This window comes from Ahaetulla prasina, chromosome 3 (genome assembly GCF_028640845.1).
Source record: "Ahaetulla prasina isolate Xishuangbanna chromosome 3, ASM2864084v1, whole genome shotgun sequence".
Taxonomy (NCBI): domain Eukaryota; kingdom Metazoa; phylum Chordata; class Lepidosauria; order Squamata; family Colubridae; genus Ahaetulla; species Ahaetulla prasina.
Window position 1 is genome coordinate 219,952,951 of NC_080541.1, and position 27,398 is coordinate 219,980,348.

General features: G+C 43.5%; 1 protein-coding gene across 1 annotated transcript in view; it reads left to right on the forward strand.

Moving 5' to 3' along the window:
* The first annotated feature begins 1,240 nt into the window (after positions 1-1,240).
* NTSR1 (neurotensin receptor 1) overlaps positions 1,241-27,398 on the forward strand; it is a 231,425-nt gene continuing 205,267 nt past the window's right edge. The window contains exon 1 of the mRNA XM_058178373.1: positions 1,241-1,939. Within this exon, the coding sequence (XP_058034356.1) occupies positions 1,241-1,939 (699 nt within the window). The remainder of the gene's footprint in view (positions 1,940-27,398) is intronic.

Below are 27,398 nucleotides of genomic sequence, written 5' to 3' on the forward strand. Positions count from 1 at the left end.
GGCCAATAAAAAAAAAAAAATAAAAAAAAAAATTCTATTCTATTCTATTCTATTCGGGCAGAAAACCGGTTGTTAAATTACTTGAATCCCACCACTGCTGGCAACAATATACAAATACACAATAACAGAGTTGGCAGGGACATTGGAGGTCTTCTAGTCCAACCCCCTGCTCAGGTAGGAGACCCTATGGCCTATATGGTTTCAGACAGGTGGCTGTCCAGTGTCTTCTTAAAAGCCTCCAGTGTTGGAGCATTCACAACTTTTAAAGACAAGTCATTCTGCTGATCAATTGCTCTCATTGTTAGGAAATTTCTCCTTAGTTCTAGGTTGCTTCTCTCTTTGTTCCGTTTCCATTCATTTTTTCTTGTCCTGCCTTCTGGTGCTTTGGAGAATAGGTTGACACCCCCCCCCTTCTTTGTGGGGACCCCTCAACTATTTTATAAATGAATACATAAATCAAAAGTAAATATGCTCCCCATGTCACCATCCAGTGACTCTGGGTGGCTTACAATCTCAAAATCCGCGGCATAAAACAACCAGAAAATTAAAACATTTTTAAAAAAAACAGTAGGTGTGAAAAGTGAACACATTATAAAGAAACACTGTTAAAAAGAGGTGACGGATACAAAAGGACAACTGTTTAAACTGGGTGCAGGTGGGATGGAGAAATAGGAGTAAACAGGGACTATCTTTGGGGAAGAATTATGCATATCCTGTTCTGCAAACCGGATGGGTCTCCTTTATGCTCCTTTGCTCATCCTACAAGGAGGAGGGGAGGCGCATGACCTGTTAAAGCACATTATTGCAATTCCCATCTGGAGGGAATGGGAATCCGTGCCTTGCACAGAGAGTGAAGGTGGTGGGGGGGAGGGAGGGAGGGAGGGTCGAGGGAAAGACACAGCCGCCTGTTTGCAGAGTGAAGACGCATTCGCTCTGAGAAGCGGCTGCTTGCAGCTTTCTGGCCCCTCGTCTCCGCACGAGGGCTGCTTAAATCTGTTCCTCCCCTCTCGTGCACAGACACGGAGAGACTGGTCTGTAGACTCCTCCTTTCTCTCCTATGAAGGCAAGTCAAGTTTCCTCTGAGGGTGCATAGTGGGAGGTTTTTTTCTTATTGCTTCACTCTGCCAAGCAGGAAGGTACCAGCTGCATCTCCCACACCAACTCCTGCATGAAAAACACGCTCGGGTACCCGAAGGAACCACTGACTCTCTCCTTGGGTGCAGAGCTGGGCAGCCAAGCCATGCATCTCAACACAACTTCTCCCCTCTACCAGCTGGGATACCTTATGAGCGAGTTTCACCTGCCCTCCGCTAATTCTGTCCTGCCCGAGGCGGAGAATCTCTCCAACGGTTCAGGGCTTGGGTCCGTGATCCCACCCAACGAGGAGGATCTGGATGTGAACACGGACATCTACTCCAAGGTGATGGTGACCATCATCTACCTGGTGCTCTTCCTGCTGGGGACGGTGGGCAACTCCATCACCGCTTACACCCTGGTGAGGAAGAAGTCCCTGCAGAATCTCCAAAGCACCGTGCATTATCACCTGGCCAGCTTAGCCTTCTCCGATCTGCTCATCTTCCTCCTCTGCATGCCCATCGAACTCTACAACTTCATCTGGGTCCATCACCCCTGGGCTTTCGGCAACGACATCTGCAAGTGCTACTACTTCTTGAGGGATGCTTGCACCTACGCGACGTCTCTCAACATCGCCAGCCTCAGCGTCGAGAGGTACATGGCCATCTGCCACCCTTTCAAAGCCAAGAGCATCATGTCCAGGAGCCGGACCAAAAAATTCATCAGTTGCATCTGGGTGGCCTCTTTCCTGCTCGCCATCCCGATGATCTTAATCATGGGCGAGGTCTACAGGATGCCCCAAAATCCCGACTCGCTGGTCTGCACCCAGATTGTGGACGATTCCACGCTGAAGGTTGCCATTCAGGTGAGTCTCTTTGCCTGCTTTTCTTTTAGCTTAGCATGAGTAGCTTGTCTCCATTGCGCCAGGGTCTCGCTATGTTTAATGCCTACAATTCGGAGATTAGTTAACGGCTTTAAAAAGCGAAGGAGAGAAGCAAATATAGGCAGAGAGTGGGGTTTTTTTTCCCCCCCTATAAATCCATAAGCTCTCCCTGGTCAGGACAGATGGCAGCAGATGCTTAAACACACACAGCGCCCTATGTTGTTTGACAGTTTGGAATTCGTGCGTGCAGCTGGTCCCCGAAGACTTGAGCCAGCTCACTAAACTTTGCAAAACAACCCTCTTCCATTTGTGTCAAGACTGTTTCACACGGCGCATTCTTTAGAAGAACATGGGGAGGGGTGGAGAGATGAAAGGTACGTGTGCCGACAACACTGACTTCCAAACGGGTCAGTCCTATGGGAACAGGAACAAAGTGCAAAAGTCTAGGAGTGCCATTCAGTGCGTACCCGGTTGGCAAAACCAGCTTTGTTGCTCTGCGTTGTCAGAAATGCTGGAGGATGCAAGCAGGGCTGAGCATGAGCTGCTTTGGTGAGATCGGGACTGGCAGCTGCACAAACTGGGCAACCACCTACACTGTACAAACCAACCGAATTGCACTGGTTTGTCTCTTGTTTTTATGTCACTCGTTCTGTGAACTTTTACTTTGCCGTATAATTTGGTCCACCTCTGCCCTTTGAAAGTGATTGGATTTTTCACAACAACATGGGGAGAGAGAGGGGGGGAGAGAGTGGGGGGAAGAGAGAGAGAGAGAGAGAGGGAAAGAAAGAAAGAAAGAAAGAAAGAAAGAAAGAAAGAAAGAAAGAAAGAAAGAAAGAAAGAAAGAAAGAAAGAAAGCGGAAGGGAAAGAGGGAGGGAGGGAAGGAAGGAGAGAGAGAGGAAGGAAGGAGAAAGAGAGAGAGTGAAAGACAGAAGGAAGGAAAGAAGGAAGGAAGAGAAAGAGTGAAAGAAGGGAGGAAGGAAGGAAGGGAGAGAGAGAGTGAAGGAAGGAAGGAAGGAAAGAAGGAAGGAAGGAGGGAGGGAAGGAAGGAGAGAGGGAGGAAGGAAAAAGAGGGAGAGTGAAAGAAAGAAAGAAGGTAGGAAGGAAGAGAGAGTAAAAGGAAGGAAGAGTGAAAGAAAGAAGAAAGGAAGGAAGAGGGAGGGAGGGAGGGAAGGAGAGAGAGACAGGAAGGAAGGAAGAGAGAAAATGAAAGAAGGAGAGAAAGAAAGAAAGAAAGAAAGAAAGAAAGAAAGAAAGAAAGAAAGACTATAATCCACAAGAACTGACTGCCGACTTCAGCACAAAACAATCAGGAACAGTTTCCCCCTATTCCTTAAACCAACTCTCTGGCGACGGGATCCAAAAAATTTTTTTCAAAACATTTGCTGCTCCAAATTTAGAATTGCATGTTGCAAGTGCTTTTTGAAAAAAAAAAATCCAAAGAGGATGAAGGGATTTTCATTTGCCAGGGCAGAATTGAGACGCATTTCCCTTTTATAGCCTTCTTAGCGTGTAATGCATGACATTAAGAAACAGAACGCGTTTCAACCATCACAAATCCATGCAATCATTCAAAAGGCAGATTCTCTCCCTTAAATTTGCTTCCCTCGTCTTGCATTGCTAATTCTTCATCTTTACTCAGGGAAGGATCCAGCTGAATACAGTAGAACTTCTGAGTGGTCCTGCACGACATGACCTTGTTTATCTCCAGTTTCCCCCTTTCTTCCACACGACCCCAAATATAGCATTTTCTGGAGGTTGCAACGTTCTTTCTTTCTTTCTTTCTTTATTTATTTATTTTTGTCACAACATCATATAAAAAGGATTATATAGTATATAAACATATATATGAGTAAATATTAGGAGGTATAAGCATATATATATATATATAGGAAGAAGAAAAGAAAAACAATAGGACAGGAACGGTAGGCACGTTTGTGCACTTATGCACGCCCCTTATGGTCCTCTTAGGAATGGGGTGAGGTCAATAGTAGAAAGTTTTTGGTTAAAGCTTTTAGGATTATGGGAAGAGACCACAGAGTCAGGTAAAGTATTCCAAGCACTGATGATTCTGTTACAGAAGTCATATTTTCTGCAATCTAGATTAAAGCGGTTAACATTAAGTTTAAATCTGTTGGTTGCTCTTGTATTGTTGCAATTAAAGCTGAAGTAGTCTTTAACAGGAAGGACATTACAATAGATGATTCTGTGAGTTAAACTTAGGTCTTGTCGAAGGTCTTGTTATTTTACCCTCCTCTCTAGAAAAGTTGCTGAATAGAATGCTTCAATGTGAGTGTGATGGTTTTGAAATAACGCTGAGCAGCAAGTATCTATTGTGAGATATTTATCAACCTCCCCAATCAATAAAGGCTCTGGAGAGAGATCTCAAAACCTCAAAAATGCTTACCTTATAATAGCAGAAATAGAAATAATTAACAGTACTATTATCAGATAGCCACCCACAAATTCTGTGTGTTAAAATAGCATAGCTGTCTGGAATGAAGGCAGATGTTGGAAGCAGATGTACTTCTGTGACCACATGTTCTTCAAGGTGAGGATCTCTGTTGAGGAAGCCCATCCTAAAACAGAACTCTTAGCAGAATAAGAGAGTGGGAAGGGACCTTGGAGGTCTTCTAGTCCAACCCCTTGCTCAAGCAGGAAACCCTAGACCATTTCAGACAAATGGTTGTCCAATCTTTTCTTAAAATTCTGTGGATATTCTCAGTCATCCAGATCATTGTTGTCTCAAACGTGCTTTTTCAAGAGGCACCTGGACTTTCTTGGAAGACGTTTTGCTTCTCATCCAAGAAGCAGCTGTTTCTTCTTCTTCTTCTTCTTCTTCTTCTTCTTCTTCTTCTTCTTCTTCTTCTTCTTCTTCTTCTTCTTCTTCTTCTTCTTCTTCTTCCTCCTCCTCCTCCTCCTCCTCCTCCTCCTCCTCCTCCTCCTCCTCCTCCTCCTCCTCCTCCTTCTTCTTCTTCTTCTCCTTCTCTAGGGGAGACATGATAGCAGTGTTCCAATATCTCAGGGGTTGCCACAAAGAAGAGGGAGTTGGGCTGTTCACCAAAGCATCTGAGGGTAGAACAAAAATAATGGGTGGAAACTGATCAAGAAAAGAAGCAACTTAGAACTAAGGAGAAATTTTCTGACAGTTAGAACAATTAATAAGTGGAACAACTTGCCTGCAGAAGTTGTGAATGCTCCAACACTGGAAATTTTTAAGAAAATGTTGGATAACCATCTGACTGAGATGGTGTAAGGTTTCCTGTCTGGGCAGGGGGTTGGACTAGAAGGCCTCCAAGGTCTCTTCCAACTCTGTTATTATTGTTGTTATTATTATTATTTTTCTTCTTTTGGAAATTAGCCACCATCATTTCCCACACCTTTGCAATCTATCCTTCAGGCAGGTCTTCCACTTATCAGGCAAATTTAAGCAGCTGAAGAATTTGGGGGAGTGCGTGATCCCTTCCTTGACATTTTGAAGGCATATCAGGACTGGTTCCAAAGCACCAGAAGGCAGGACAAGAAGCAACGAAGGGAAACTAAGCAAGGAGAGAAGCAACCTAGAATTAAGGAGAAACTTCTTGACAGTGAGGACAACTTCAGAAGTTGTGGGTGTTCCACTGCCGGAGGTTTTTAGGAAGAGACAGGACAGGCACTTGTCTGAAATGGTGTAGGATCTCCTGCTTGAGCAGGGGGTTGGACTAGAAGACCTCCAAGGTCCCTTCCAACTCTATTATTATTCTAAGTCTATGAGCTTCCTGACCCAGCATTAAGTGACCTAGATCCTGATATATCCTGGTTCTTTATTTCATGGAGCTTTACAGGTGAACATTTTGAACCTAACTTGGAAAGCAACCAGTGGACAGTGTGGTGTCCTCAAAAACTGTTATTCTGCATAAACAGATGGTCCAAACTAACAGTCATGTTGTCTGTTTGGAGATTCTCAGTAATCCAGGTCATGGTTGTCCCAAAGGTGCTTTTTCAAGAGGCAACTGGACTTTCTGGTTTTTCTTTGAAGACGTTTTGCTTTTCATCGAAGAAGCTTCTTCAGCTCTGACTGGACTCAGCTGCCAGTAAGAGCTGAAGAAGCTTCTTGGATGAGAAGCAAACCATCTTCAAAGAAAAACCAGAAAGTCCAGTTGCCTCTTGAAAAAGTACCTTTGGGATAATAGTCATGTCATTGCATTCTGCATCAGCGGTATCGTCTCAGTATTCTGCTAAAGCTACTCTCCATGGAGCTGGTAGTAAGAGTCCTAATAGAAGGCAGTCAAGGTATGAGTCACAATTGCAGGAAAAACTGTAGGTTGGTGATTGGTTATGTTTTTTCACCTGTTGCTCTGGAAGGAGCTGTGAATCTAGAAGGATCCCCAGATCGCAGCTTTTTCAGCGGAAATACAGGTAGTCCTCAACGTATGACCACAATGGAGCCCAGAATGTATGTTGTTTAGCCAGCAATTTGTTGAGGGAGTTTGGCTGCATTTTACGATTTTTCTTGACACGTTTGTTCAGTGGATCGTGGCCGTCCTTAAATTAGTGACATGGTTGTTAAGTGAGCTGCATTTTACGATTTTCCTTGACATGTTTGTTCAGTGGATCGTGGCCGTCGTTAAATAAGTAACACAGTTGTTAAGTGAGCTGCATTTTACAACTTTTCTTGACAAGTTTGTTCATTGGATCATGGCCGCCGTTAAATTAGTAACATGGTTGCTTAAGTGAGCCTGTCAGAAGGTCGCCAAAGGGGATCATACAACCCTGGGGACACTGCCACCGTCATAAATATGAGTCGGTTGTCAAGCATCCGAGTGTACATCGCGTGACTGCAGAGATGCTACAACGGTCGTAAGTGTGAAAAACACATAAGTCTCCTTTTTTTTCAGTGCCGTTGTAACTTTGAACCATCACTAAATGAATTGTTTTAAGTCGAAGATTACCCGTATAACCCTAAAAAGGCTGGAATCAATCTCATTGAGAAGCAACTCTGTCTTGGTATGTTTCAATCTAAGCCGATGATGGCTAACCTTTTTGCCATTGCGTGCCAGAATGGGGGGGAGTTAAGGTTCACGCACGCGCGTGCCCACACCCGTAATTCTATGCGCCCCACCCTGCGCATGCATGCGCAGCCGCCCGCCCCCCCACTTTGCTTCTGGCACGCGATAGCCTGGTAGGCCCGTTTTTCTTTCTCACCTGGCTCCAGATCCACTCTATGCATCTAGGGAGGGCGAAAATAGCCTTCCCCAGGCCCTCTGGAGGCGCGAAACGGCCAGTTTCTCAACTTCCGGTTGGACAGGAAGTGACGTTTTTTGCTGTCCCCAGCCTCCAGAGCCCCTCTAAGGAGTCGAGAGTTCTAACCTGTCAGAACCTGCTGGATTTCACCCCTGGTTGAAGGGTTGTTTGACCTACAAATCAGGACACTATAAATTCTAATCCTGTGTTAGGCATGAAAGTCAGTTGGGTGACTTAGGACCAATCACCAGGAGGCTGTGAGTTCTAGTCCAGTGGTGGGATTCAGCCAGTTCGCACCACTTCGGGAGAACCGGTTGTTAACTTTCTGAGCAGTTTGGCAAACTGGTTGTTGGGATAAATCATTAGGGCAGAGAACCGGTTGTTAAATTATTTTAATCCAGTGGTGGGATTCAAATAATTTAACAACTGGTTTTCTGCCCTAATGACTAGCTGGGTAGGCGTGGCTCAGTGGTCATTTGACCGTGTGGGCGTGGCCAACTCAAGGTCACTCACATTGTTAACGCCTTAGCTGTTACAATGTAATAAGGGTTAACCAGAGAGCAGTTTTTGTAAGCAGGGCAATAAAGATTAAGTTAGAAACAACACCAGAATGTTTCCTTCCTTACAGTAAAGTGGAAAAAAATCAAAATAAGATTTCTTATTTAACTGGTTCTCTGAACTGCTTAGAAAGTTAACAACCAGTTCTGTCCCCCTCGCCTCAGTCCGAGCGATGGCTTAATTAGCCGGCACTATCAGCTCTGGCAGCAAACTAGCGAGCATCTGCCAAGTGTCTCTGTCATCTCTCTTGATGCCGATGAGTCAACAAACAGTACTTCAGCTTTAGTCAAGCAGTTGATTTGCCTGCTACGAAGAGGCATAGCAGCCCTTGCTGCTTTTATATCCTGTGGGGTGTGGCTCCATGACTCAGCACTTCCTAGGCCTGTCTCACCCCTGCTTCTGTTGTTCCCGCCTCTCCTGCCTACAAAACCTAGGGTCCAGCCAGGCCTGATTGCCATAAGCTGGGTCTGGAGGCGTGGCCTGGGGGGGGGAAAGTTAGGGGACAGAGGTCTCATTATCTCCTCCACCTGGCCTGTCTCTGGCTCCTGGAGCTGAGCCAGGGAAGCCGGTGCTCCCGAGGTAAGTCCTGATGGCCCTTTCCCCTCACTTTCCAAGTCACTTTCTGGCAGGGGGCCCGGCTCGGGGGGGCACAGACACAACACAACTGGTTCTCCCGAATAGGTGTGAACTGGCTGAATCCCACCACTGCTTGAATCCCACCACCGTTCTAGTTCCTCCTAAGGCATGAAAGCTTACTGGGATACTTCAGGCCAATCATTAGGAGGCTGTGAGTTCTATTCAGTGGTGGGCTGCTGCCAGTTATAACAACCGCTTCGCCCAGTAATGAAAATATATGCATGCGCCTTCCGCAATTAGAAGCAACGACATGCATGTTTGAACACAGACAGACAAAATAGAGACCACACTTCAAAGGAAGATAATTCCAGGTATGAGATTTGCAAAAAATAAAATAAAATTGGATAGTTTCACCCATCCCTGAGAAAAGTTGCACAGGGATGAAATGCTCAAATCAATTTTCTATCATCTCATAAGACAAATTGGCCACCCTAGATGATGAGCAGCGTAATAGCCTTGTTACCCAGGAGCATGGAAAGTGACCTTTTAAGAAACCAGATTATTGATTGAAATAATTCGCTACTGATTCAGTTGCAGAAATCGGGAGATTAACTCAGAGACAGAGAGAGTTAATTCACAGCATTTCTTGGGGGGAACAGTCTTTGTTCAAAGCGTAGATCTGACTTTCTGTAATATAGGAACTAGGGATGTGGTGGCTCAGGGGCTAAGACAGCTGAGCTTGTCGATCGAAAGGTCGGCAGTTCGGTGGTTCGAATCCCTAGTGTTGCCATGTAACAGGGTGAGCTCCTGTTACTAGTCCCAGCTTCTGCCAACCTAGCAGTTTCAAAAGCATGTAAAAATGCAAGTAGAAAAAATAAGGACCACCTTTGGTGGGAAGGTAACAGTGTTCCGTGCGCATTTGGCATTGTGTCATGCTGGCCACATGACCACAGAGACGTCTTCGGACAGCGCTGGCTCTTCGGCTTTGAAACGGAGATGAGCACCGCCCCCTAGAGTCGGCAACGACTAGCACGTAAGTGCAAGGGGAACCTTTACCTTTACCTTTAATATAGGAACTGTTATCTTCTTAAATGAAAAAGTTCTCTTTTTACAACCCTTAATTCAGGTCAGAGTCAGGACGGAACTGGCATTTATTGGCTGGATGCCCTTCCTGACGCCATGTGGAGTTCACAGCAAATATTTTTTATTTGTTACTGAAACATTCTTTGTTTCTTAAGTCAGGAATCCCCGACCTTCAGTCTGGGGACCAACAGTAGGTGGTGTCCATCCATAGAAAAACCTCTCTCCATTGAACTGATCCCTGGTGCCCAAAAAGTTGGGGGCCGCTGTCTTAAATGATGGGGATTAAATTTAGGAGCCCTGTCTCTTCTAATGAAGGTTGGGGTTAAAACCCATCAAAGCCAGTTTTTTTTCCAATTCCAAGATCATCAATGATGATATTATTAGTGGACAACCATTTAAATATGAGCCAGCAGTGTGCAGAAGCTGCCAAAAAAACCAAAACAGTTCTAGACTGTATATACAGAGGGATAGAATCAAGATCACGTGAAGTTATCTTTATAATACCACTATATAATATATCACTTTATAATGCCTTGGTAAGGCCACACTTGGAATATTGCATTCAATTTTTGTCGCCACGATGTAAAAAAGATGCTGAGACTCTAGAAAGAGTGCAGAGAAGACCAACAAAGATGATTAGGGGGTTTGAGGCTAAAACATAAAGAACGGTTGCTGGAATTGGGTATGTCTAGTTTAATGAAAAGAAGGAGCAGGGGTGACATGACAGCAGTGTTCCAGTATCTAAGACCTTCCACAAAGAAGAGGGAGCCAAGCTATTCTCCAAAGCACCTGAGGGCAGGACAAGAAGCAATGGGTGGAAACTAATCAAGGAGAGAAGCAACTTAGAACTAAGGAGAAATTTCCTGATAATGAGAACAATTAATCAGGGGAACAATTTGCCTCCAGAATGCTCCAACACTGGAAGTTTTGAAGAAGACGTTGGATAATCATTTGTCTGAAGTGGTAGGGTTACCTGCTTCAGCAGGGGGTTGGACTAGAAGACCTCCAAGGTCCCTCCCAACTCTGTTATTCTGATTCATTTATCAACAGTGGCAAGGAAGTTTGTACAATGGGGCAAAACTTACATAACCATTGTCTCGCTTAGCATTGGAAATTTTGAGTTCACTTGTGGCTGTAAATCCAGGACTAATATAGTAAGACTCAGAAAGAAAGCAGTTTAGCCTTTAGCCTTGATAAATAATTGGAACAGAGTTATTTCAAGAAATATATTGTCGATGTATTTCCTGCAGTTAAGTGTCTTCAGTCTGGCCTTTCAATGAACCAGCAAAACAGGAAGCTACAGCATCCTTCTTTCAAATGCTCCAATTAGCCCCCACCCCCACCCCAATAAATATAATCTCAGGCCATTTCGGGCAAGTCAATTTGATTGACAACGGCTGCACAAGTGCAGTCTAAATTAATTATCTGCCCACTGATTAAGAGCAGCTGAGGTCTGCTCTCTTGATTTAAAACAGACCCAACTCTTCCTTCCATGGCTTGGCACATGAACTTATTGTGGAACCGCTATCTTAAAACAGTTACTGTAAAACAGCTCAGAGCATAGGGCAACTATAAAATGATCAGAGAGAAAATTAAGATAACCATAAGGCAGAGGAGGGAGGGAAAAGGGGGAGGAATTTAGCCCCAAAGAAGAATGTTAGTGGGGATGTTGTGTTGAAAAAGGACCAACTGAAACAAGACCAGGAGGCTGAAGTGGATATGCAAGGGAAAAAAACAGTCTCTTGATAATCCTGACGTATGACTGTAACGGAGCTCAGAGGTCGTAACCAGTGGTGGGATTCAGCCAGTTTGCACCTATTCAGGAGAACCGGTTGTTAACTTTCTAAGCAGTTCGGAGAACCGGTTGTTGGAAGAAATCTTATTTTGTTTTTCCCCCACTTTACAGGCTAATCCTGTAAGGAAGGCAGGAAGGAAACATTCTAGGATGTTTCTAGCTTAATCTTTATTGCCCTGCTCACAGAAACTGCCTCTCTGGTTAACCCTTAGTACATTGTAACAGCTAAGGTGAAGCGCTCATCGACGTGAGTGATGTTGAGTTGACCACGCCCACACGGTCACATGACCACCAAGCCACGCCTACCCAGCTGGTCATTAGGGCAGAGAACCGGTTGTTAAATTATTTGAATCCCACCACTGGTCGTAACGGTTGTAAAAAAAGTCTGTCACGCGAGCAACCCAATTTTACAACTTTTTGGGCAGTGGTCATTAAACATAATAACAGAGGGACCTTGGAGGTCTTCTAGTCCAACCACTTGCTCAAGCAGCAGATCCTATACCCGTGATGGCGAACCTATGACACGCGTGCCCGAAGTGGCACACAGAGCCATCTTTCCGGGCATGCGAGCTGCGGCTCAACTCACCTACAGCTGTGCATGCGCCCCAGCTGGTGTGTTCGGGCCTCCGGTGAGCATGCACACAATTCAGGGGACCCAGATGGTCTTCGGAGGTCTCCTGCGCATGTGTGTGTTGTTTGTGCATGCACGTGAGTGCACTTGCATGCAGCGTGCACCTGCGCAGACAGCATTCGCGCATGTGCATTACGCGCACAAAAAGCGCATGCATGTGCAGATGGTGCTCTCACCCATGCAGCGCATGGAGGCGAGTGCAAAAGCTGTGGCACATGCGCAGACCGCATGGTTGTACGTGCAGTGCATGGGACACGTGTGAAAGCTGTGTGCATGTGCGGATGGTGCGGTTGTGCATGCAGTGTGTGGGGGAAGAGCAGCGTGTTACTGCGGATAGCACGCGCATGCGCAAAGCAGACGAAGCACGTACCTATTTGACACTCGGTGAGTAAAAGGTTCGCCACCATTGTCCTATACCCAGTGATGGGATTCAAATAATTTAACAACCGGTTCTCTGCCTTAATGATTTCTTCCAAAAACCAGTTCACCAAACTGCTCAGAAAGTTAACAACCGGTTCTCCCGAAGTGGTGCGAACTGGCTGAATCCCACCACTGCCTATACCATTCCAGACAAATGACAGTCCAGTCTCTTCTTAAAAACCTCCAGTGATAGCAATAGCAATAGGACTTAGACCAGTGGTAGTCAACCTGGTCCCTACCGCCCACTAGTGGGCGTTCCAGCTTTCATGGTGGGCGGTAGGGATTTTGTCCGATACTGAAGCACTTTCCCTTTTTTTAGTTTAATTGACTTTTTTTTTAAAAAAAAATCATAGCATTATTTAAAAACATTTTCATTAAGTTTTCATAAAATTCCCCGTGACAATTTAAATTTCTGAAAATATACTATTTGTATCGCCCGCACATAAGTTTAGTTCACGTTATGTAAGTGAAACTAAATGGCGCTATAGTGTGACCGCAAACAAAAGAGCCTCGTCCCAGAATAGCTCGCGCATCTCCCCCCACACCACCCAGCTGTAACAGACAAACAGAGCTGGTAGCTGGCACCCCCCCAACCCAATCCATGATGCGCGAGAGGCATGCACAGACGACGATACACTGTGGAACCTGTGGACAGTTAGAAAATTTTACTACTAACAGAGATACAAAAGTGGGCGGTAGGTATAAAAAGGTTGACTACCCCTGACTATACAGCTTCACAGTGCTTTACAGCCCTCTCTAAGCAGTTTACAGCATCAGCCTCTTGCCTCCAACAATCTGAGTCCTCAATTTACCGACCTGGTAAAGGATGGAAGTAGGGGTGAAATGCTTCCGGTTCGGACCAGATTGGCCGATCCAGAAACGATGGCGGAGGGTGTTTTGGAGAACCGGTAGCAAAAATCCCTGGCCCCTGCCCCCACCCATGTCCACCAAATCCACCCAGTCTCCCACTTGCCGGTTCTTTTAAAAAATGCTTTTAAAAGGTTTAAAAAAAAAAGGCTCTGACGATCACAGCTGAGCTGCGTGTTCGTCAGAGCCTTTTTTTTTTTTTACTTTTAAAAGCATTTTTCTACAACCTATTCGGCCGAATAGGTTGTTAAAAAAAAAGTTTTTAAAAGTAAAAAAAAAGATCATGAGCCACAGATGATCACACACCTCTGTGAGCTGATCTACTTAGCCCATGCCTCCTTTTCGGTTGCACTGCATGCACGCATTTCGCATTTGGTACGTGGTACTCACTGTGCATGCAGGGGCGCAGCGCGCAAGTGCAGCCAGCAAACCGGTAGTAAACCGGTTCAGATTTCACCACTGGATGGAAGGCTGAGTCAACCTTGAGCCTGGTGAGATTCGAACTGCCAAACTGCAGGCAGCCGGCATTCAGAGGAAGTAGCCTGCAGTACTGTATTCTGCCCTGAGTCCCTTGGGAGATAGGGCGGTATATAAATACGATTAAATAAATAAATAAATAAATAAATTCTAACCACTGTGCCACCACCGCTCTCTCAGTTGTGGAGCACTCACAACTTCTGGTGGCAAGCTGTTCCACTAGTTAATTGTCCTCATTGTTAGGAAGTTTCTTCTTAATTCCAGGTTGCTTCTCCCCTCGATTAGTTTCCATCCGTTGCTTCTTGTCCTGCCTTCTGGTGCTTTGGAAAATGGGTTGACCCCCTCCAGTTTGTGGCAGCCCTTCAAATAAAAGGAATAAATAAAGGGCCTCTGGTGGCTCAGACTGCTAAGACAGTCTGTTAGTAACACAGCTGCTTGCAATTACTGCAGGTTTTAGTCCCACCAGGCCCAAGGTTGACTCAGCCTTCCATCCTTTATAAGGTAGGTAAAATGAGGACCCAGATTGTTGGGGGCAATAAAAGTCGACTTTGTATATAATATACAAATGGATGAAGAGTATTGCTTAACACTGTGTAAGCCGCCCTGAGTCTTCGGAGAAGGGCGGGATATAAATGCAAATAAAATAAAAAAAGGGAATGCAGCGGACGTAAAGCAAATGTGGTGAGTGTAAATCAAATGCGATGGTCATTAAATGATTCAATGGTTCACTATGGGTGCACTTTTTCCGAAAACTCAAAAGTGTCAGTTTTTGACAAACCATCATAAAAAAGGGTCATGTAACTGTGGGATGCTGGAAATGGCCATAGACGCAGTTGGGTTTCCTTTTCCACTGTGTGTCATGTATGTTCTCTTCTATCACAGGGTAGGTACACTTAAAAATATAACAACGGAAACAAAGTTATGGAAATGCAGGTACAATACCAATATATCCATCAGAAAACCAGGATTGGCCACAGATAAGCGGTCAGTCTCTGCTCAGATGCTTACGTAGATTTACTACTATATACAGATGGTAGCAAGATCATCAAAAGAATAGAAGAAGAATAGAATTTTTTATTGGCCAAGTGTGATTGGACACACAAGGAATTTGTCTTGGTGCATGTGCTCTCAGTGTACATAAAAGAAAAGAGAAATTTGTCAAGAATCATAAGGTACAACACTTAATGATAGTCATAGAATAGAATAGAATAGAATAGAATAGAATAGAATAGAATAGAATAGAATAGAATAGAATAGAATAGAATAGAATTTTTTATTGGCCAAGTGTGATTGGACACACAAGGAATTTGTCTTGGTGCATATGCTCTCAGTGTACGTAAAAGAAAAGATACATTCATCAAGGTACAACATTTACAATACAATTGATGGTCAATATATCAATATAAATCATAAGGATTACCAGCAACAAAGTTACAGTCATACAGTCATAAGTGGAAAGAGATTGGTGATGGGAACGATGAGAAGATTAATAGTAGTGCAGATTTAGTAAATAGTTTGACAATGTTGAGGGAATTATTTGTTTAGCAGAGTGATGGCCTTCGGGAAAAAATTGTTCTTGTGTCTAGTTGTTCTGGTGTGCAGTGCTCTATAGCGTTGTTTTGAGAGTAGGAGTTGAAACAGTTTATGTCCTGGATGTGAGGGATCTGTAAATATTTTCACAGCCCTCTTCTTCTTCTTCTTTTTTTTTTTATTGAAAAAGTTTTACAACAAAAACTTCCCGGAGCAAACACAAGGTATAGTTCAATAAACAAACAGTCATACATTAAATTTTTAAAATCTAACACAATTATAATCCTTCTCTCTCACATAACCTGACTTCTTCCATTAAAATCAAAAACAACGTCCTTCATTCAAAGGCAATTTGAAATTTCTTAATCTGATATCTACTTTGAATATAATCAATCCAATTCTTCCATTCGTTTAGATATTTTTCTTGAGTAGTGTCTTTCAAGAAGGCTGAGATTTTAGCCATCTCAGCCAAATTGGAAACTTTCAATATCCATTCTTCTATTATGGGTAATTCTTTTTTCTTCCAATATTGTCCAATCAACAGTCTTGCTGCTGTTATTAAGTTCAAAATCAATTTAGTCTCAATCACTGTACAGCCCTCTTCTTGATTCGTGCAGTATACAGGTCCTCAATGGAAGGCAGGTTGGTAGCAATTATTTTTTCTGCAGTTCTAATTATCCTCTGAAGTCTGTGTTTTTCTTGTTGGGTTGCAGAACCGAACCAGACAGTTAAAGAGGTGCAAATGACAGACTCAATAATTCCTCTGTAGAACTGAATCAGCAGCTCCTTGGGCAGTTTGAGCTTACTGAGTTGGCGCAGAAAGAACATTCTTTGTTGTCCTTTTTTGATGATGTTTTTAATGTTAGCTGTCCATTTTAGATCTTGCGATATGATAGAACCTAGAAATTTGAAGGTTTCTACTGTTGATACTGTGTTGTCTAGTATTGTGAGAGGTGGAAGTATGGAAGGGTTTCTCCGAAAGTCTACCACCATTTCTATGGTTTTGAGTGTGTTCAGTTCCAGATTGTTTCGGTTGCACCACAAGGTTAGTTATTCGACCTCTCGTCTATATGCGGATTCATCATTGTCTCAAATGAGACCAATCACTGTTGTGTCATCTGTGAACTTCAGTTTGCAAATGAGGCAAATAAATGAATAATATGTCAAATGATCGCAATATGGTGGGAAGATCTGGGTCTGCACATATCCTTGTGTAGTCTTAATATTATTTATTTATTTATTTTGTCAAATACACATTAAATAATATATATAAGTATAAGCATGAATTGAATACATAAAATGTATACAACTAAAGGGAACATTAGGACAGGGGCAGTGGGCATGCTGGTGCTCTTATGCATGCCCCTTATAAATATGCCAATTTATATCTCTAGATTTATATTTAAAAAGTAACATGAGTAAAAAAAAATAATCTCAGTTAGGAAGATTGAGCGATTGGTGTGCTAATTAATCTAAGGATTCTGGTGGCTATTTCTGTGGATTGATTACCTTTTGCTATGATCAAGTGAATAGGATTAATGAGTGGTTTTAAGATTAGATTAGATTAGATTAGATTAGATTAGTAAATAGTTAAGGCATTAGGTTAGAAACCAGGAGACTGGGAGTTCTAGTCCCGCTGTAGACATGAAGGATGGCTGGGAATCTTTGGACCAATCAGGAGGAGATGGTGAGTTCTAGTGCCACTTAGGGAGGAAAGCTGGCTGGGTGACTTTTGGCCAAAGTCTCTGCCCAACCCACCTCACAGGACTGTTGTTGTGGGGAAAATAGAAGAAGGAAAGAGTATTAGATATTTATTTTATTTATTTATTTTGTCAAACACAACAATATATATAAGTATAAGCATGAAATAACCACACAAATTGAATACAACCAAAGGGAACATTAGGACAGGAACGGTAGGCACTCTGTTGCTCTTATGCACGCCCCTTACAGACCTCTTAGGAATGGGGTGAGGTCAACAGGAGACAGTCTTAGGTTAAAATTTTGGGGATTTTGGGATGAGACCACAGAGTCAAGTAGTGCATTCCAGGCATTAACAACTCTGTTACTGAAGTCATATTTTCTACAATCAAGTTTGGAGCAGTTCACTTTAAGTGTAAATCTATTGTGTGCTCGTGTATTGTTGTGGTTGAAGCTGAAGTAGTCTTTGACAGGAAGGACATTGTAGCAGATGATTTTATGAGTTATGCTCAGGTCATGCCAAAGGCGGCATAGTTCTAAATTTTCTAAATCCAGGATTTCAAGTCTGGTGGCATAAGGTATTATGTTGTGATCAGAGGAGTGGAGGACTCTTCTTGTAAAATATTTCTGGACACGCTCAATTGTATTAATGTCCGAAATGAAGTGTGGGTTCCAGACAAGCAAGCTGTAATCGAGAATTGGTCTAGCAAATGTTTTGTATGCTCTGGTTAGTAGGGTAATCTTTCCGGAGAAGAAGCTACACAAGATTATGTTTACAACCCTTAATGCCTTTTTGGCAATATAGTTGCAGTGGACTTTGGCACTTAGATCATTTGATATGAAAACGCCAAGGTCTTTGACGGGGTGAGGGTCATCTACAAGGTAATGTCCATCAAGCTTGTATTTAGTGTTCTGATTCTTTTTTCCAATGTGTAAGACAGAGCATTTGTTGATTGAGATTCGGAGTTGCCAAATTTTTGACCATTCCGACACAAAGTCAAGGTATTTTTGAAGGGTAGCAGCATTGTTGGTAGTGTTAAATAGTTTATGTTTGCCACCTTGAGTTATTTATAAAAATAATAAAGGCAGGAAATAGATGATAGACAGATGGATAGATGGATAGATGGATGGATGGATGGATAGATAGATAGATGATAGATGATAGATAGATAGATAGATAGATAGATAGATAGATAGATAGATAGATAGATAGATAGATGATAGATAGATGATAGATAGATAGATAGATAGATAGATAGATAGATAGATAGTTAGATAGATGATAGATAGATAGATAGATAGATAGATAGATAGATGATAGATAGATAGATAGATAGATAGATAGATAGATAGATAGATAGATAGATAGATAGATAGATGATAGATGGATGGATGGATGGATGGATGGATGGATAGATAGATAGATAGATAGATAGATAGATAGATAGATAGATAGATAGATAGATAGATAGATCAGGGGTATCAAACTCAAGGCCTGGGGCCGGATCTGGCCTTTAGGGTGCTTAGATCTGGCCCACGGGGCCACCCTGGAAACAGCTAATGACTGGCCCACCGTGCCTCTGCCAGCGACAATGGGCCACCCCTCCCATTTTTGCAGGCAGAGGATTGCAGGAGGCCATTGTAGCAGAGCGCTCGGGCCACCACAGGAACCCCTGGCATGAGTAACGTTGTGTTGGCCATGCCCACCCTGGCCACGCCCACCTTGACTCCATGAGGTCAAACACAACCCTGATGCGGCCCTCAATGAAGTCAAGTTTGAAACCTCTGAGATAGATAGATAGATAGATAGATAGATAGATAGATAGATAGATAGATAGATAGATAGATAGATAGATAGAAGAGAGAGAGAGAAAAATGAGAGAGAGAGAGAGAGAGAGAGAGAGAGAGAGGAGAGAGATGAAAGATGATAGATAGATAGACAGCACCTAGCCTGATGATGACGAATGGGATTTCGTCGAAACGTCGCCAAGACACTTCCAATTTTACGCGGGAGAAAACCCGAATAACCAAAGACCTACATATATATATATATATATATATATAAACAAACAAATAAATGAATAAATAAAATAAGTGATCCTAGATAGCATTGTAGGAAGAGAGCTGAAATAGCCCTCAATGTGAAAAATCAGTGTCTGATTACACCTCCTCTTTTTAATAAAACCCAATTTTATTAAAAAGAGTAAACTTTCCACCTTCTGATAAATCGATTCATGGTTTATCAAGCTGGTGTCAACTCTTGGTGAACACACAGATGGTCTCCTGGCTGATCTGTCTCTCACCTGTTCTGATGAATAAGATGTTCTGATAGATGAGAAGCAGTTTCTTCTGACCCTTCCTTTGCTCTCACACGGCCGGCATTCTCTCCCCCTCAAGTAGCAATTTAGAACTGAGATTAACCTCCGGCTGTAGCCTCCTGCCACCCGCTTAGCTTTCCTTCAAGTTGTTCTTTCTGTCATTTGGAAAACACCCGGCGATGTCAAGCTGAACTAGCATTGCTCCCCATCTCAAAATTACATTTCTACTTACATTGTCAGATGTTCTCTCTAAGGCGATAGATCACTGCTTTATATGTGCATTAAGGGATTGGTTCACAAAAAGCACAGCCAAACAGAGGGAAAAGTTCATTTAAGCATGAGGGCTTTTTTTTAAATGCAAAATCAAGAACGTGCATCCGAATACAAAGATTTGCTGATAAATATTTCTCTGCAAAGGAAATCAACTCTGACTGTTCTTTAGAACATGGGGTCCATAACCAGTGATGGGTTTCACATATTCTTACCACCAGTTTGGCGCTCGTACGCATGCTTGCTTTGCGCCGTACCATCTGTGCATGCGCCTGGCCTTCTATCCATGCACCCAGCCTTCCATCCATGTGTCTGACCTTCCACATATGCACCCAGTCTTCCATCCATGCGCTCGGCCTTCTGTCCATGCTCCCAGCCTTCCACATATGTGCCTGGCATTCCACACATGCGCCCGGCCTTCCATCCATGCACCTGGCCTTCCATCCATGTACCCAGCCTTCCATCCATGTGCCCGGCTTTCTGTCCATGCGTCCGGTCTTCCACATATGTGCCTGGCATTCCATGCATGCATCCGGCCTTCCATCCATGCAGCCGACCTTCAGTCCATGCGCCCAGCCTTCCGTCCATGCACCCAGCCTTCCATCCATGTGCCCGGCTTTCTGTCCATGCGTCCGGTCTTCCACATATGTGCCTGGCATTCCATGCATGCATCCGGCCTTCCATCCATGCAGCCGACCTTCAGTCCATGCGCCCAGCCTTCCGTCCATGTACCCAGCCTTCCATCCATGTGCCCGGCCTTCCATCCATGCACCTGGCCTTCCATCCATGCACCCAGCCTTCCATCCATGTGCCCGGCTTTCTGTCCATGCGTCCGGTCTTCCACATATGTGCCTGGCATTCCATGCATGCATCCGGCCTTCCATCCATGCAGCCGGCCTTCAGTCCATGCACCCAGCCTTCCGTCCATGCACCCAGCCTTCCATCCATGTGCCCGGCCTTCCATCCATGTGCTCGGCCTTCAGTCCATGTGCCCGGGCTTCCATCCATGCACCTGGCCTTCCATGTATGCGCCCAGCCTTCCACGCATGCACCTGGCCTTCCACGCATGCGCCCGGCCTCAAAAACATGGCTAAATGGATGGCTTTAGGCCGGGGTGGGTGGGCGGGCACACCTGCAGTCATCGCTTCGCCTGAACCAGTACAAACCAGCTGAATACCACCTCTGTCCGTAACCCCTGGGCTGCAGATCACTACTGGGCCATGAGCCATTCAAAACTGGGCAACGGAAAGGGTGGGCGAGCACGCGTACATGTACATGCATCCTCTCTTGCTTTGCGGACTGGTGGGGGTGGTTGAGAGGGGATGGTTGCACATGAACAGTGGGCAAGCGGGCATCCATGCATGCTTCATTTATGGGAGGGGTGGGCCCACCGCTTTTACAAATGGAGCTGCGTGCGCACAAGCATGCTTGCTAGTCACTCGCATGGAACTGTTTCTCCTTCCCCACCTGTCCATAAAGCCGGAAAGGTTGGGGAACTGTACTTTGGAAGGACTGAAGCTGAAGTCCAAATACTTTGGCCACCAAATGAGAAGAGAGGACTCCTTGGAAAAGACCCCCATGTTGGGGAAGATGGAAGGCAAAAGGGGAAGGGGACAGCAGAGGATGAGATGATTAGATAGTGTCATCAATGCAATGAACATGGATTTGGGCAAACTGCAGGAGACAGGTCTAGGAGAACTCACCACAGCCAACATGCCATGGCCAACCCACTGTGGCCAACTCCCCACCACCAACTCACCGCAGGACAACTCTCTATGGCCAACTCATCATGGCATAGCTCACTGCAGGACAATTCAGTGCTCTATTAATCATTTCATTCGGTTTGTTTTATTATTGGTGATTATGTTTTTGTAGAAATTATTGTAACTCTAGTATTTCTCGATTGATGTTATTTTATTATTATTGACCACAGTTCCTTTGAAATTAATTTAACTTTTATATTGGTTGAATGATCCTGTGGTGAGTTGTTCCGTGGTGAGTTAGCCATGGCAATTGAACCCTCTGCAAGTTGGCCAAGGCGACTTGGCCATGGCAAGTTGGCCATGGCAAGTTGGCCATGGCAAGTTGGCCATGATAAATTGGACATGGAGAGTTGACCATGGTGAGTTGGCCATAGTGAGTTAGCCATGATGAGTTGGCCTTGGTGACTTAGCTGTGGCGAGTTGGCCTTGGCAAGTTGACCATGGTGAGTTGGCTGTAGTGAGTTGGTCATGGTGAGTTGGCCGTAGTGAGTTGGCTGTGGCGAGTTGGTTGTGGTGATTTGGCAATGACTAGTTGGCCATGGTGAGTTGGCTGTGTAAGTTGGCCATGGTGCGTTGGCCCATTCTGCCAGGAGACAGTGGAGGAAGTGGGGCCTGGTATGCTTTAGTTCATGGGATCATGAAGAGTCAGATACAAGGGAGTGACTGAACAACAACAAATAGCAAATTTCTCTGCTATTTTCCAAACAAAACTCACATTACTGGAGACAGAGATAATTATGGTTGGTTGCACAGTTAGCCGGATGCTTAGACTGGATTTGGCATTTTTATCCACATATTGAGTCCTTCCCAAGGACCTGGGATAGGTAGACATTGTTGTTTGATGGTGTTAAAGATATCATTGCAGGATGACGGCTGTTCCAAGTAAATCTGCCTGTTAAAATTGACTGATGGTGATTTTATCAATGCCGATGGTGTTCAACTGCTGCTCCAGATGTTTTAGAATTGGACCCAAAGCGCCTATTATTATTGTTACTAAGTCATCAACATTAACTTCGGAGGCCAAAAGATACACTGAAAATATGGCAACAAAGCTTATTATGTTTTTCAACTTCTGGATGTAATGGTTTCAAATCTGTGTTTTAGAGATATTCACAGGGATTAAATTATTAAGGCCACTATGACCTTAAAATGTCTAGTCAAGGTTATTTGATCCCCGTAGCCATTCAGCCAAAAACACATATTCACTTTTACAGTAGACAATAAATCTATTAGTAAAACACAAAAAGAATTAAGAAAATCGAATTTCAAAAGGTATTATACAGCTATTTAATGGGTGATAAAGCTAATCATTACATTCTTTTATCGAAACTTCTTTTATTAACTCGATTTGATTTCAAAAGCAAAGGTATTAAAACACGCTGAAGGCGGTTATACAGACTTACAGCCATTCATTTCGTGACCGTTAGAAGTTACAAGGGCACTGAAAACAGTGACTTACCACCGTTTTTCACACTTACGACTGCTGCAGCATCTCCATTTGTCATGTGATCGAAATTCAGACACTTAGAAACTGGCATGTACTTATGACGGTTGCAATGTCCCGGGGTCATGTGATCATCTTTTGCAACCTTCTAACAAGGAAGGCGTCAGGTGTGTCTCCGTTCAAAATGCAAGAAAGAAAAACCCCAACTCCGTGTTTGTAGAGAAAGGTACTTTTACTGAGCATGAACTGATAGCAACGAAAAGAGAGCAAGATCTGAGGCAAGAGGCGTGAAAATTACCTATTGAAAGTATTCCCAAATCCCTCCCCGCAAGGACCCTGGCTCTACGTCCAATCCCCAGCTCCCTAAGGTGTCATGTGAGTTGCATCTTCAGATGGTCCCACCCATCTGGTATGCCAGAACGGCTGACCTTGACTGGCTATCAACAAGTCCATTCAGCTGCACCGAAGACGATGAGAATATTCCTACCTTTTCCTCTCTTTTGGTCACATCATGTTGTGCCTCGTTCGCCCCCCTCTCCACAGCCGGGCCCCTCTCATCTCCTGTTATCTCAGCCAGAGACGGATAATGAAGACGAACGGCCTGGCATGACTCCAGCCCCCAGTCCTGGCACCATGCCCGGACAGACCGAGCAAGACGAATGGCCTGGCATGCCTTCAGCCCCCAGTCCTGGCACCATGCCCGGACAAACTGAGCAAATAAACCCCTCCCCCACAGCATGTGAACATGAAGAGCCTGAAGCCAGTCACGAGCTGGAATTGCCAGCAGCTGGAGGGTGGATGGATCCACGCTTCCGGAGAATGGAGAGGCAACGTCAGCAAAAGGAAGGGAGGGGCAGGCCTGGATAAGTGCTGAGTCATGGAGCCACACCCCATGGCCTATATAAAGGATCTGCTTTCTGGCATTCTTTGAGTAAGGCAAAGTCTAATTTGGATTGCTGAAGTCACATCTTGGACTCCTGTCTGCCCTGAGAACTCTGACAGAACTTTGGCAAAGCTGCAGAGGCTTTGCAGCCACGCTTGATACGGACTTTCCCGACCCGGCCGTCAGAGGAGGAGTGGGACACGACACATCATGAGACATCTCCACCAGCTCACTTCCCCCTCCCAAATACCTATACATGCCCCCCCCCACGTTACTATGACAGCTGATAGCAAGCAAGCAACATAGAGGCTGACAATGAGGAAGCTGTTGTGACCGAGGCCCAAGTAGTGATTACCAAACACAGTTAGTCCTGAACAAACTTATTTTATTAAAACAGCTGAGAATTAATCCTTTCTCAGCTTAGTCCAAAAAAATTCTTCCTAAACAATCATTCAGCCTTATCACCTACCCTTGTTGTCTTTGGCAAGCTGCCAAAGGCTTTCCTTGGCAAAAACTCCACAAACTTCAAGGAGCAATGGAATAGAATTGCTGCTCTTTTAAGCCTTATGGGAGTAGCCAATCATATTCTAGCCTTACTCCTGAGTTATCCTTTTTGCTTCAGCTGCTCTTGCCTTCTGGCAACTCTTCGCATGCATGCACTAGGAACAGGCTCCTCCTGTTCCTCTGTCTCTCTGCTGTCCGTCTCTGGAAGCTCTGGAGTCTGTGCATCGCTCCCAGATGGCCTTGGCCCCATCTCTGCCTCCGATGCAGAGCCCTCGTCTGGCCTTCCCCTGATTCCAGGACTGGCCCATTGTCCTCCTCAGCCTCCTCACTGTCCAACTCTGCTGCTAGGTCCGCAGGCTGCTGGAAGACCACAACAGAAACAAGATTCACTTAACAACTGTGTTATTAACTTAACAACCACAGTCATTCACTTAACAACTGTGGCAAGAAAGGTCATAAATTGGGGGAAAACTCACTTAACAACTGTCTTGTTTGGCAATGGAAATTTGGGGTCCATTTGTGGTCATAAGTTTAGGACCACCTATATGATGCTGATCTTACAGCTCCCTATAAGGTTACATTAGCTAGACTTCAGAGCTTGAATTTTGATAGCCAAAAACTATCTATCATTGATCTCACCCCATTCCTAAGAGGTCTGTAAGGGGCGTGCATAAGAGCACAAACGTGCCTACCGTTCCTGTCCTATTGTTTCCTTTCCAATTAATATAGTAATTACATACTCATACTCATATATATGCTTATATATTGTATAATAATTTCATGCTTATGCTTATATATACTGTGTGACTAAATAAATAAATAAATCTTATGTCCAGTTTTGGTCACCACAACGTAAGAAAGATACTGAGGAGTTGTAAGGAACGCAAAGAAGTCAAAAATGGGGGCGAAAGATTTGGAGGCTAAATCTTATGAAAGTTGATTAAAATGACATTTAGCTTGAGGAAGAAAAGATCAAGGGGAAGCAGACTTCCAATTTTATTTTTTATTTATTTTATTTATTTATTTATTTTGTCACAACAATATACATAAGCATCACACAAAAAGATTATATAGTATATAAACATATATATGAAGAAATGTAAAGAAGTATATATATATTTGTTTTCTGAGGTTTTCGCGGGTGTTTGTATGTAGGTCTTTGGTTATTCGGGTTTTCTCCCGCGTAAAATTTGAAGTGTCTTGGCGACGTTTCGACGAAATCCCATTCGTAATCATCAGGCTAGGTGCTTACAGCTTCCTATTTGTAGGAGAAATTTATGATCGCTGCTCTTTCCTCCTTTTTCTTTCCTTTCCTCCAACCCCACCATCCAATTAGAGCACAGCCAAACTCCCAACCAATCAGAACACACCTCCACCCAATCAGAACACAGCCAAGCTCCCAACCAATCAGTTCAAACCCCCACTGGCAGTTAAAAGGAGGAAACAGCAGCGATCATACATTTCTCCTACAAATAGGAAGCTGTAAGCACCTATATATATATAAAAAAAGAAAAACAATAGGACAGGAACGGTAGGCACGTTTGTGCGCTTATGCACGCCCCTTATGGTCCCCTTAGGAATGGGGTGAGGTCAATAGTAGAAAGTTTTTGGTTAAAGCTTTTAGGATTATGGGAAGAGACCACAGAGTCAGGTAAAGTGTTCCAAGCACTGATGATTCTGTTACAGAAGTCATATTTTCTGCAATCTAGATTAAAGCGGTTAACATTAAGTTTAAATCTATTGGTTGCTCTTGTATTATTGCAATTAAAGCTGAAGTAGTCTTTAACAGGAAGGACATTGCAATAGATGATTCTATTATAGTGAAGGTTTTTATCGTTTTTATCGTTTTATATATTATATATATTTATAGTTTTTATAGTTTTTATAGTGAAGATTATTCTATTATAGTGAAGGTTTGTCCCAGGAAAAAAACCTGTGTGAATTTATTCTCTATAGTGCCTGAGGGTATGACAAGAATTGTGTCACAGAAAGATCCAACTCAAAATAAGGAGGAATCTCCTGTCTATGAGAGCTATTTAAGCTATTAAACACTCATTTCCTGGTGGTCTATAGAGATCCTCGGTCATCCAGGTCATCCAGGTTGTCCCAAAGCAGAGGTGGTATTAAGCTGGCTTGGACCGGTTCACTCGAACCAGTAGCAGAAATTGCTACCCGCCCTGGCTCCATGCCACCTATTTAGGCACGTTTTTGATACCGGAGCATGCGTGGAAGTTGTGCGTGTCAGCAAAGCGCATGCACGGAAGGCCCCGCATGTGCGTAGACATGCACAAGCTCACATTTGCGAACCGGTACGGAAAGTACGTGAATACTATTCTTGTTCCCAAAGGTGCTTTTTTTCAAGAGGCAACTGGACATTCTTTGTTTTTCCTTGAAGATGTTTCACTTCTCATTCAAGAAACTTCTTCAGTTCTGGCTGAATGGAGGGGTGATGTAAGGATTTATATTCCTTGCAGTCATCTGATCATTAGCGCTCTTTCTTTTTTTTCTTTTTCTTTTTTTGAATTTTTTTTAAATTTATTTTTAAGCATAGAAAAAAAACCCTCATCAAATCAATTTCATTACAACGTGCTGCATTATACCTTTGATGAAGGTATTTTTTTTCCTTTTTTCTTTTTCTTTTCTTTTATGTACACTGAGAGCATATGCACTAAAACAAATTCCTTGTGTGTCCAATCAAACTTGGCCAATAAATTCTATTCTAAATTCTATTCTAATCTTCTTGCTCTCTAATTTCAAATGTTAACTTAATCATCTCTGCACATTCCAACATTTCTCTAATTATTTCATCTTGTGAAGGTAACTTTTCATTTTTCCAATTTTTTGCAAATACAATCCTAGCTGCTGTAATGATATTCACAATCAAATATTTTATATCTCTAATATATATCTCAGGTATAATTCCCAACAGAAAGACTTCTGGCTTAAAGTCAATATGTTTTTTGATCGTTTTTTCCAACCGCGTGTGTATTTTAGTCCAGTATCTTTTCGCTTCGACGCATGTCCACCATATGTGGTAGTATGATCCAGGTGTCTGATAGAATAGAATAGAATATTTTAATTTATAGACCGCCCTTCTCCCCAAGGATTCAGGGCGGTGTACAGCCAGGATAAAATACAGGAAAAAACAACACATACAAAGCTAAAAACAACCCTTAAAAAACTTATTCAATATGGCTACTTTAGATAAAATATTTCCCTATAAAATTTACAAAAAATTTAAAACCCATAAAATCAATTTGATAATTTTAAAATTTAAGCGAGTCCAGCAAGACGAAATAAGTAGGTTTTAAGTTCGCGGCGGAAGGTCCTAAGGTCAGGTAGTTGTCGAAGTCCAGGGGGAAGCTGATGACATTTCCAGCATTTTTCAAATTCGTCTTTG